A 12,509-nucleotide genomic window follows, 5' to 3' on the forward strand; every position below is an offset into this window, starting at 1 on the left:
CAACTTAATTATAACACCTCAATATCAGTCAAGGCAATAACTGATTCGCGCTCTTATGGAGAGATTCCATGTAAATGTAATATTTAAAAGGAATTGATCACTTGCTACGCAATGCTGCGGCAAAATAAACATGTAATACTCTGTTCCAACAGGTGGCGGTAATTGTCCACATTCACTAATTCACAACCCCAGCTTTGATATTGACAGAAGAAAACGCCAACCACTCTCACTCTCAGTCCCATCACATATTACATCTAATAGATCTAATCAGGTTAGATTACATTTCATCTGACAGAGACAGATTTCATTTGAGATAATCCCAATAGGGTGCCAGTGAGTGACGGTTGGACAGGGTTGGGAATCAGGCATTACAGTGCTCAAATCCAAAGCATGTGGTGTGGTTGGCTAGTCCACAACAACACATGCACTGGCATACACACACGCACGCATGAACAAACACACACACTGAACAATATTAACAGGGCCTTTTAAAAAGGGACTGGGAGTCTCCGGAGACAACAACATCATAAGGGCAGTAGGATCAGGATGTTCAGATCTCCAGATATTTGGCATGGTTTTGGTCATCTGGTGACGCAGCTAGTGTGAGTTTCAGAGACGTCAACGAGAGGTTAACTAGTCAGAAGAGATATGAGATTGGATAAGAGTCGGTAGTACAGCCTCCCGGGTTGTTGACAGGTGTCTTTTATACTGATAACAAGTTCAAACAGGTGCCATTAATACAGGTAACGAGTGGAGGACAGAGGAGCCTCTTAAAGAAGAAGTTACAGGTCTGTGAGAGCCAGAAATCTTGCTTGTTTGTAGGTGACCAAATACTTATTTTCCAACATAATTTGCAAATAAATTCATAAAAAATCCTACAATGTGATTTTCTGGATATTTTTTTTCTCATTTTGTCTGTCATAGTTGAAGTGTACCTATGATGAAAATTACAGGCCTCTCATATTTTTAAGTGGGAGAACTTGCACAATTGGTGGCTGACTAAATACTTTTTTGCCCCACTGTGTATATATATATATATATCACATTGAATATAATGCATCTATAACCCCAGATACCTGGTGAACAGATTAGATTGAATAGGGTCCTCAGTACCTGTGTGGTGTGGCTGTCCGTGTCTTCGCTTGTCCTGACCAGGCCCGTGTGATGAAGAAAGGCTGTGAGCGGCGTTACCGAGGTGACCAGGACATAAACTGTCACCGTGGCAACGAGACCAGGACTCACCAAATGAAGTGTGGTGATAGCTGGGTTCCTAAGGGAAGGGAAAACAACAACAACGATAACATTAGCTCAAAAAATCAAACCCATTTATTTCAACGAGCGAATAGAGACACTTGATCATAATTGAGCTGTAAGTTTCGACTAAGGTAAACGTGTTGTTACTGGCAGAGTTGACTGACCAATCACCCTGTGCCACATCACGAACATCTCCCAGCTTGGTGCGGGGCGATCCACAGGCAGATGGATTTATGCGTAATGCCAGCCCTGAAACAAAACACGGTAACAGAGAAACACACACACAAGTGATGACAGACATTAATCTGTACCTAGTGATGACAGAGATGGTTGAATTTAGCATCTATTCTAGACTGTCACGAGGGGTTGACATCAGGGCCGTTATCCGAGGTGGAGTAAAGCAGTTTATTTTTGCTGAGTTTGCATCCCTTGTGCTGGTTATGAGTTATGAAATAGCAGAGCAGCTGTGTGTGTGTCCTTGCCTAATAAGTGTCAACCCCTATACATGCTTCACGTTGCATATCAACAGCCCACTGGGCACAGTCAATTCAACGTCGAATCCACGTTGGTTCAACGTCATTTCATTGAAATGACCTGGAAACAACGTTGATTCAACCAGTGTTTGCCCAGTGGGAGGGAGTGAGAGCGTGTTGTCATTCTCTGGCACTGTACTGCTAATGAAATTCTCCACCGGTGGAAATGTGTAGAGAGAGGCTGTGTGCTCTAAGGCCCAAATCACTATCAGTCCTGGGCTTGATCCCAACTCCTCTCCCATCCCCCGACTCAAATCACTGGCCAGAGAAGGATGAACAAAGCACTCAAATTCAAATCCGTTCTACTGGTAATCCACATCCCTCACATATGATATCTGAATCACAATCTAACGTTCAATATTTCCAAGTTCTAATGGAGCTAGACTAAATCTGAAAGACGGAGAAAACCAAACCACACAACACTGTATTCCCTGAAACCACACAACACTGTATTCCCTGAAACCACACAACACTGTATTCCCTGAAACCACACAACACTGTATTCCCTGAAACCACACAACACTGTATTCCCTGAAACCACACAACACTGTATTCCCTGACACCACACAACACTGTATTCCCTGACACCACACAACACTGTTTTCTCTGAAACCACACAACACTGTATTCCCTGAAACCACACAACACTGTATTCCCTGAAACCACACAACACTGTTTTCCCTGAAACCACACAACACTGTATTCCCTGAAACCACACAACACTGTTTTCCCTGAAACCACACAACACTGTATTCCCTGAAACCACACAACACTGTATTCCCTGAAACCACACAACACTGTATTCCCTGAAACCACACAACACTGTATTCCCTGAAACCACACAAAACCCTGAATTAGGCCCAAACCAGGAAACAGACCCCCTGCCCCTCCTCTCCTCCTGTAGCTGGAACACGGCAGTGATTGTTGGTTGTGCCTGCGTCAGTCAGATTCACTCTGCCCTTTTGTAAGATAAATGATGTTCTGAAACAAAGGGTGGGCAGAGACCTGGGTCCTGGTCTAAGGAAGAGGGGTGGGGCAGTCAAAAGGTCCTGAAGAGGGGCTGTGAGGGGGTCTGCAGGACTTCAAGGTGAACGAGGGCAATTGAGGAGGAGACACTAGCCTTCAACTGGGACTGCACCAATGTCAACATTTGTGTTGGAGACGAGCCAAAAAGGAAGGACAATATTGTTCTAGAAGTGGGAGACAATCTGTTCTGTACAGGGAAGAGACCTCTAAACAAAGAGTAAAGAGGTAGAGGAGAACACACAGAGGGCCCTCAGTTCCTATCTAAGTAAAGCCCACTGGTTGTCATTATCTTCCTTCTGAGATATAATGAAGATAAGTGCCCTTGACGCCAACCCAAAATATATATTTTTGCCCAAAGCCCCTCTCTCTCTCACTCACTCAATCCATCATCTTTATTTTCATGTGGTTCGAACGGAGGACAAATATAAGCAGAGATGCATTGGGTCATTATTAAGAATCTCTGAACCGATCATTACTGTGATTATAAAAGTGCTTTCTTTATTTAGGTCTTCTCAGAAAGCCGAGTTATAGAGAGAGAGCATGTATGAAAGCCCTACAACCCATTGAACAAAATAAACCACGTATCTTCTCCAAAATTCATCTTCAGCTAATCATCTATGGTTTCCACGGATACAACTTTAAAAGTATTATAAGTACTTCAATTTATACAAGTTTATACAATTTATACAAGTTATACAAGTCTAATTACGTACGGGTCATTTCCATAAAAACGCATCTGTATTTAAACGTCTGCTAGCAACGGCCCAAATCTCTACTTTAAGGAACTCAAAGAGCTCGCCTGAAAACTAAAGGTTGCCTGGAAACAGGTGATGACTCACCTAGGTCGTGTTCATTAGGGCACACAACAGAAAATGTTTTCAACGTTTCTTATTGGACAAGTCTCCCCCGTTTCAGTCAGTTTTCTTCAGTTTGGTGCATAATGAACACGGCCCAGATCTCGTGTATCACTCAGCGCTCCACCTGTAGACTCACCTGCTAGCCGGCTGTCTGTCTGGAAGCGACAGAGCCCGTCCACATCAGAGAAGGCACCCACCAGCCCAGGTATCATGTTGACCTGAGTAGATGACAGATTGGATCCAAAAGGCAACGAATTAAAGTTATTGGACTTGTTTGAAGTTGAGGCAAGAGGACAGCCAGGTCCCAGATCTGTTTGTGCTGTCTTGCCGACTCCTATAGACCATAGTACTAGCAACAAACAGACCTGGGACCAGGCTAAGGATGGTCCTATGCGGTCTGATGTTATGGGATGTTAGTGTTATAGGAGGGTGTGTAAAGGAGAGAGGCAGAAGGGAATGTGATGTTTGTTGTTGGAGTTTACTGTGTGTTTTCCTGTCGTGTTTGAACTGAGATCCACCATCTTGGACAGAGCCATTTTCACTGAATTCTTTCTTGGAAGCCGGCTTCCAAAAATATTAGTCCCGGCTTCCAAAGATATTTTCTAGAAGAATCTCTGGGTGGATCTGATAACACATGGATATTAGAAAGAAACTGGGGGTCGTTAGGGGATCAGGCTTCACTGCTGGGGTTTGAGGAGACAGTGTTACACCAATATGAAAACTACACAACCATCATACCCATGTCGGTCAACGTTCCGACATGGGGTAACATTCCCACATAGGTCACCAACGTTCCTGTACGAGACAACCTTCCAGTTGAGCATTCCCGTACAGTGTGTGTGTAGCTGGTCTCACCCTCTGATGGGGCTGCAGATGGGAGAAGGACACTCTCCTCAGACAACTCTTCTCCGAACCGCTCAGACACACCAACACACTCCACTCCACACTGCCACCTGGGAGTGAGGGAGAGGGGGAAAGCAGAGGGAACGAATAAGAGATCAGTAAGCATCTTGTACAAATAAATGAAGCTTTGAAACCATACCAAATACGGTGCTCCAACTGTGTGAGAGAGAGAGCGAGAGAGAGAGAGAGAGAGAGAGAGAGAGAGAGAGAGAGAGAGAGAGAGAGAGAGAGAGAGAGAGAGCGAGAGAGAGAGAGAGAAATAGACAGAGAGAGAAATAGACAGAGAGAGGCAGAGAGAGGCAGAGAGAAACGGAAATAACAGAAATCGAGAGAGAGAGAGAGAGAGCGAGAGAGAGAGAGAAACATCTGGTAGCGATTGTACAGACGGTATTTGGAGAGGAGAGGAAACGTGGTGGTGCTTTTGGCCAGAACCATGGCTGTTTTGGTCTCAGTGTTCTGAAGCATTGAGAATGGGAGGAAGTGACTTAACAGCTATTATGGCAGCCTAGAGATGAATGGATAGCAAGAACTTAACCTTTGTGTGTGTGTGTGTGTGTGTGTGTGTGTGTGTGTGTGTGTGTGTGTGTGTGTGTGTGTGTGTGTGTGTGTGTGTGTGTATATATATATACATATACACACACCTACCTCTGTGTCTGTATACAGAGAGAGATTAAGTGTGTGTAGTGTTCTTTGTAACCTATAATCATTGCTTTCAAGTCCTGCAACAGCTCCCATATGTTTGAGTTGACCCTGATACTGCCAACACACACACACACACACACACACACACACACACACACACACACACACACACACACACACACACACACACACACACACACACACACACACACACACACACACACACACACACACACACACACACACACACACACACACACACACACACACACACACACACACACAAAACCTGGAATTTAGTGATTTTAGGGGCAAGACCATTTGGCCTTCAAGAGGTGCTCAATCTTCTAGGGCACCAAGGCCATGTGCTTGGGCACAAAGGCCATCTGCTTGGGCACCTAGGCCATCTGCTAGGGCACCTTGGCCATCTGCTAGGGCACCAAGGCCATCTGCTAGGGCACCAGGCCATTAACCAAAATAGCCAATGACATTTATTTAAAAAAGTGTATAATTAGCCTACATGTGTAGGTGATAGCCTTAGGCTATCGCCTGTCATGTCCAGATTGATGCTGACATGAGGGAGGCACCTGAAAATGTAACCATACTGTAAATGAGCCTTAATTATATATTTATATATATGAGTGGAGGCTCCTCAGAGGATGATGGGGAGGACCAACCTCCTCAGTGAAATTTCATAAAAATAAAAATTGTGAAACATTAAAAGATTCATCATTTGCAGGTAAAACTATACTAAATATATTACTATGTCACCAAATAATTGATTAAAATACACTGTTTTGCAATGAAGGTGTACAAGTAACTTCAACAGCAATGTCTGGGGTAGCACCATGGTGTAGCCGGAAGAGAGCTAGCTTCCATCCTCCTCTGGCTACATTGACTTCAATACAAAACCTAGGAGGCTCGTAAGCCTCACCCCCTTCCATAGACATACATGGTAATTATGACCACTTCCGGAGGACGTCCTCCAACCAATCAAAGCTTTTGCAGTATGAACTGACATGTTGTCCATTCAATCATAGGATTAGGATCAGAGAATGAACATAGTGTGTTGCATTGGGATTGTGCCACAGAGCATTATGGGGGTTCCATGTGTTGAGAAGCTTGGTGACATTGTTGGATAGAGATTGAGAGTGAAGAGTGATAGTTGAGCATTTTTTTGATATTATTCGTTTTTTCAAATTACAGGAGACGGAGGAGGTATATTATTTAAAAAATTCTTGGTTTTAGAACTTTATTTTTGTGTCCAGTTAGTGCAATTTATTTAAATTTGCCTTGCTAACTTTAGTAGCAAGTAGCAGTAGCTAGCTAGCTAGCAGCATGAGCGTGCAGTTTTCTCTGCCAGAATGAATAACGCTAAAAAAATGTTGTGGACTTTTTGTTGAAGAACCCCTTTCATTCTCTATGGTACACGGAAAAGGTGAGACTTAAAACCGATGGTGGACCTCTGATCAGTTTCATGAAGAAGGATGAAAAGGTGAGGATGTTCAATATCAATTGGTATCAAAAGTATAGCTGGTTAACAGGGAGCCTTTCATCAAGCCACCTGCTGGCCCTGCCTGTATTGCTGGCCCTGCCTGTATTGCTGGCCCTGCCTGTATTGCTGGCCTTGCCTGTATTGCTGGCCTTGCCTGATTTTGGAAAGTCTGAGCCTTGGTCGAAACAGTGACCTGAAGAACATCGATCGTTCAGCTAAACAGCAAAACATAAGCAGGTAGCATATAAATGCCCATATCAGACTCAAGTTTCTGGGAAAAAGCCGCATCGATGTAATGGACATATTCATACTGTGCAACACAACGGGAAAGTAAGAAGAAACAGGGATGTATCACTGCAATTTTGGGCATGTAAGAATGAGCTTTTAGGGGACACGACGAGAGGGAAACTACAAGGAGCTTGCAGAGGTAATACCACGTTATGATGTGTTACTTACTGAACATGTGGAACTTTCTACTGTCTTTGCTTGGATGTCGAAATCAATTTAGAATGATTTGATAGCTTCCATCGCATCATCCATTTAAAGTGAGATTAAAAGAGAGGTGGACGCAGTGCTGTTTTTTGCATGGCAAATGGACGAAACCACAGACATCAGCTGTCGTTCGCAGTTGTTAGTTACCGTCAGGTATGTGGATGTTCAGGGCTTTATTCAGGAACGTATCTTGGGCTACTTTGATCTGTCAAGTTGGCGAGATGTGCAGTCTGTGTTTGACTTTGTGAATTCTTTGATGTCTGAGTTCATGGAGAAACTTGATATCCAAACCTATGAAGGTGCTGCTGTAATGGCTTCTGACTTAAACGGCCTACAGGCAAACCGGCTCAATTTAATTCAGAGTCAGAGCACCAAGTTCATTCCCAAAGTTAAGGCTGGATGTGCATGCTTGCCAGAAAACGCACCAACATGTTGGAATTTCACTTCTAGAGTTGTAAAAAGCTATGCGCAACTGAAGGACACATTCACCCATATCACAGAGCACCCTACCATGGATGATGATACTGTGTCATGTGCAGATGGGTTCAAGGCAAAGCTGGAAGATGTTGATTTTTTTTTTTTTTACCTCTAACTTTTGAGGAGATATTTGCTCTCACAGATGTTGTGTTTGATATAGTGCAGAAGAAAGCCATGGATGTAGCCTACTGTAAGAGAATAATAGAGAATCTGTCAAGAAGAATGGAGGAGCACAAGTCTGATGTAGCATTCAGTGCCATATATGAGAAGGCAGCAAGCATGACAGGGGATCCAGAGATCATGCACAGGAGGAAGCGTCGGCAGGACACTCAGGATGTAAGGCACACCTACAAGTCACTGTATGACTCAATTCATGATCACATCAAGTCTCAGATAGCACAGAGGTACAAAAGCCTGGACATCATGTGATTCCTGGAGTTGTTAGATGGTAGTACATTTGATTCATTCAAGAGAAAATTTGGTGCTGCCATAGAGTTACATTAGAAGTGCCCATCCAAGAAGGCTCAAGGTCATTGGCCACAGATAAAATGACGTAAAATCACGATATATGTACCATAGCTCTGATTGGATTGATCATGTCACCATCATACTTTCAAAATCTTAGCTAGCAGTCAATATCATGAAACAAGTTGACAACCTACTGGCAAATCCTTTTCAATCCTTGTCAAATGAAGATAAATAATGAAGAGAAATTATATATAAAACGGATCGGTGATCATCGGCTATTGGACATAAACATTACACAACAAGTTGGAAATCGCAAATTCAACAATGAGTGGTTTGGAAGGAATCAGTGGCTAACTGCAAGCATTCAAAGCAATCACTAGTCTGATATTCACTGGAGTGTGTGTGTGGTCCAAGTCTGGGTTTAAGGGTCTCTTTTTCAAGCTTAAAAGGATAAACATTCAACATTGGCCATGCTGTCAATCTAGCATGATTTCTGCCGCGCTCAAAACAACTGGAAACTTGGAACTGAGAAATCTTAGACTTCAAGACACAAGACAAAAAAACTAGCTCCGAGTGGGAAAATGCGTTTTGAATGGTCATCAAACTCCGAATTCTAAGTCAGAAACTCGGGCCTCTTTCTAGAGCTCCGACCTGAAGATCACCCACGTCATGATTCAACCTTGTTTTTTTCCGAGTTCCCAGTTGTCTTGAAAGCACCATAAATCCAGAGAATGCCACACTTTGATGACAAAAATGTGTCACAAAGGGCCGCCTTGCCATCTTCCTGTTCAAGTGAGCACAGCACAACAACGTGAGTCCAAAATTATTTATTGTATGCTGCTGCATGAATGATGTAATATGCCAGGGACATATACATAATGTAGCTAAGAAAGTAATACTAAGTGTATGTTGTGTAATAAGCTGTTAGTAGCCCATGTGCCTAACTCTAATAATTTGCTCCTTTTTCCCCTCATAACTTAGTCTACTGTTCTGACTTGCTGGTGCACATTTAGCCTATAGCCTGTTTTAGAAAAATGTCATCATCAAATATTGTAAAAGCTTTCATTGTCTGCTTATGCCCCCTTTATTTATCCTACGGTTCTGACTTGGTGAACAGGGAGAATACTGTAAGAACGGCCCATGTTCTGAATTCTGTTGCTGTACATTTCTAAAGTGCTGAACAAATAGTTATATTAACTACATCCGTCCTAGCTCGCTCATTAATGTCTTAATCGAAATTACGGATTGCCTCGTCGTCCCCTTATACCATAGTTTGTGCATCTCAATTGTCAGTAGAAAGCAATTTTTTTTAAGCAAGTCAGCCATATCAGCTATGTTTTTTTAAAGGCAGTACATTTTGTTGAATGAACTGTTTCGCTGCCAGACAAGGCTCCGCTGATAGCCAGGTGTAGTAGTGGTAAGGTGTTGCGACTGGTGTAGGGACAGCTTTAGGTAGGCCCTAACAGTTTGTGGTCACCATTTGACACCGTTATAGTGCAATTAATGTATTGTTTAGTGTTGTGTAGTGGCTTTGCTGGCATGCATCGAAAACATTTTGGGGGGAGTTTGCCCCACCAAGATGCACATGCTAAAATCGCCACTGCCAATGTAATATGTCAACTTTTGGACTATGGGGGATAGTAGATTGACATAGGGTAGTGTTTTTGCTGTTGTTTAGGCCTACTCATCTTGTTGGCTGTCGAAAAGTAACATCTTCAATATGCGCCTCGGCCATGGCCGCCGATGCCATCGGGGAATTCAAGCCCTGACACACACGCACGCACAGTCTGCTGGGAGACTGAAAAGGCCCTCAGAGAAAACAACAACAGTAACAGTAAAAGCCAATCTCTGTCTCTCTGTTTTGGTTGGTTTGAGTAAACAGGAAATGATTGGCTCCCTCTAATCTGATGCATTCGACCCAATAACAGACTAATACAATTAGGGATCATCAAATTAAAGATCTGGACTCGTTCTTCCAGGAACCCTACCCTTTCATTCCAGTACGCTCCAGTTTTTAAGCCCTGATGTAGATCGGACAAATCCATTATATGGGAGACTGGGCTGGAATATTCTGTCACACACGTAGCATACCGTGGCAATGACACAGGCAGTGTCCCAATATTGTTAAATTGCCCCATTCCTTGTCTCCTTTATAAGCAAAGGGAAAGGCATATCCCAATACTCTTAAACATTCCCCATTCCTTGTCTCCTCTTTCCATCATAAATATGCACACGTGCAAAGACTGACTATGACGCTTTTATAGGACACTTTTAGGACACAGTCCTAAAGACATTTACCAGGCCCATGCTATTCAGTTTCTGGGCTGGTAAAGTCATTAAGGGTGTTGCTGTTTACCTAACGACCTGCTGGGTTCTTTGATCAGGGTGACCAGAGCCCCAGTGTGGTCTACAGGCTGACCTGTCAATCATCACACTGATGGGGTGAGTGACAGCTGGGCGTTCTGACACACAGAGCCTGACCGCTGAGACCTGGCGATACTCTCCTCTTGATAGTAAACCACAGGACACACACACACACACACACACACACACACACACACACACACACACACACACACACACACACACACACACACACACACACACACAGCTAATCCTTGGGACTATCCTTACTAGTAGAGCAGTGATTTATGACTCTGAATGACAAGGGTAGTTTAAACATCTGGTCTCCTATAAGTGTCCCCTCTCTATCGCTCTCTCCCCCTCTGCCTTCCAGCTGAACTATTCACATGGCACTTCTGTGCTGAGCACCAAGGATTTTCCAGTAGCATCCTTCACTGGGTCACTGGAAAACCATTCTCCTTTTCCTACTCCATACACACTCACACAGAGGGAGAGATTACAGAGAAAGTAATGAAATAAGGCAAGAAGGAAATTTGGCCTTATTCCTCACAGTCTTTTTCTGCAATAAATCAACCTTATTTTGGCTGACTGGGATGGGTGTGTATAGTCGAAGGCGGTGTCGGCAGAAGGGAGGATAGTGAGCCCTACAAACAGCTCCACCCTCCAGGACAGTAAACCCAGCAGGGGGTGCAGACCAGGCCCTACAGACCAGGCTTTATAGCTGTTAACCCTTTAACCTCTTCCCACCCACCTGCCTGGCCAGAGCAGCAGGCCTTTCTCACACACACACCTCTGTTAACCCTTCTCTAATGCCTGTCTGTACGTCATCAGTGACTGGAATACGGCCATGCGTGTGTGTGTGTGTATGCGCGCAAGTCACTTGCCTGGGGACAAATAGCTAGTGAATGAAACCATTGTGTATATACTTCCTTTCTCCTCACTTGACGAGGTGAAGCACATGTACATGGAATAAGTGAATAATTGTTTGTTTATGTGTGCAGGCACAGACTGTACCATACAGCATTCTTATGTTATTTATCTATCAGCTTCTACCTCTCTGGGACCCTTTCCACCCATTCCTTGCCTCTCATCCCTCTCCACGATCCCTCCCTCGCTCTCTGCTTCTCTCCGCCCATCCTTCCTCCCCCACTCCCTCCGTCTTAACTGTAAAACCTGCTCACCTCTCTTTATCTTACCCTGATCTCTCCATCCTGCATCTCTCTTTATCCTTCTTCCTGTAACGGTTTTCCTCCTCCTCTTCATCCGAAGAGGAGGAGCAGGGATTGAACCAAGGCGCAGCGTTTTGAAATGACATGATATTTTATTAAACAAAAACAGACGAAGACGAAAACGAACTATACTTGATAACTAACAAAACAACAAACGATGTAGACAGACCTGAACGACGAACTTACATATAACACGAAGAACTCACGAACAGGAACAGACTACAAAAACCGAGACAGTCCCGTATGGTGCGACAAACACTGACACAGGAGACAACCACCCACAACGAACACTGTGAAACAACCTACCTAAATATGACTCTCAATTAGAGGAACGCCAAACACCTGCCTCTAATTGAGAGCCATACCAGGCAACCCTTAAACCAACATAGAAACAGACAACATAGAATGCCCACCCAAACTCACGTCCTGACCAACTAACACATACAACAAACTAACAGAAATAGGTCAGGAACGTGACATAACCCCCCCCTAAAGGTGCGTACTCCGAACGCACCACCAAAAGTCTAGGGGAGGGTCTGGGTGGGCATCTGACCACGGTGGTGGCTCCGGCTCCGGACGCTGTCCCCATCCCACCATAATAAATCCCCGCTTCTGTGTCTTCCTCAAGGTGGCGACCCTCGCCACCGACCTTGGACTGGGAACCCTAGACATGGGTCCCGCTGGATTTAGGGGCCGCCCCGGACTGAGGGACGGCAGCTCCGGACTGAGGGACAACACCGGACTGGCTGGCGGATCCTGGCTGGCTGGC

At 44.2% G+C, this 12,509-nt stretch overlaps 1 protein-coding gene across 1 annotated transcript in view; it reads right to left on the reverse strand.

The window, feature by feature from the left end:
• Nucleotides 1–12,509, reverse strand: part of LOC139565770 (cadherin-like and PC-esterase domain-containing protein 1) — an 89,895-nt gene that overhangs the window by 49,596 nt on the left and 27,790 nt on the right. The window contains exons 3-6 of the mRNA XM_071386311.1: nt 4,526–4,623; nt 3,807–3,888; nt 1,419–1,503; nt 1,114–1,270 (exon numbers count right to left, since the gene is read on the reverse strand). Coding sequence (XP_071242412.1) covers nt 1,114–1,270; nt 1,419–1,503; nt 3,807–3,888; nt 4,526–4,623 — 422 coding nt within the window. The remainder of the gene's footprint in view (nt 1–1,113; nt 1,271–1,418; nt 1,504–3,806; nt 3,889–4,525; nt 4,624–12,509) is intronic.

The sequence above is a fragment of the Salvelinus alpinus genome, chromosome 37 (assembly GCF_045679555.1).
Source record: "Salvelinus alpinus chromosome 37, SLU_Salpinus.1, whole genome shotgun sequence".
In the NCBI taxonomy this organism is placed as follows: domain Eukaryota; kingdom Metazoa; phylum Chordata; class Actinopteri; order Salmoniformes; family Salmonidae; genus Salvelinus; species Salvelinus alpinus.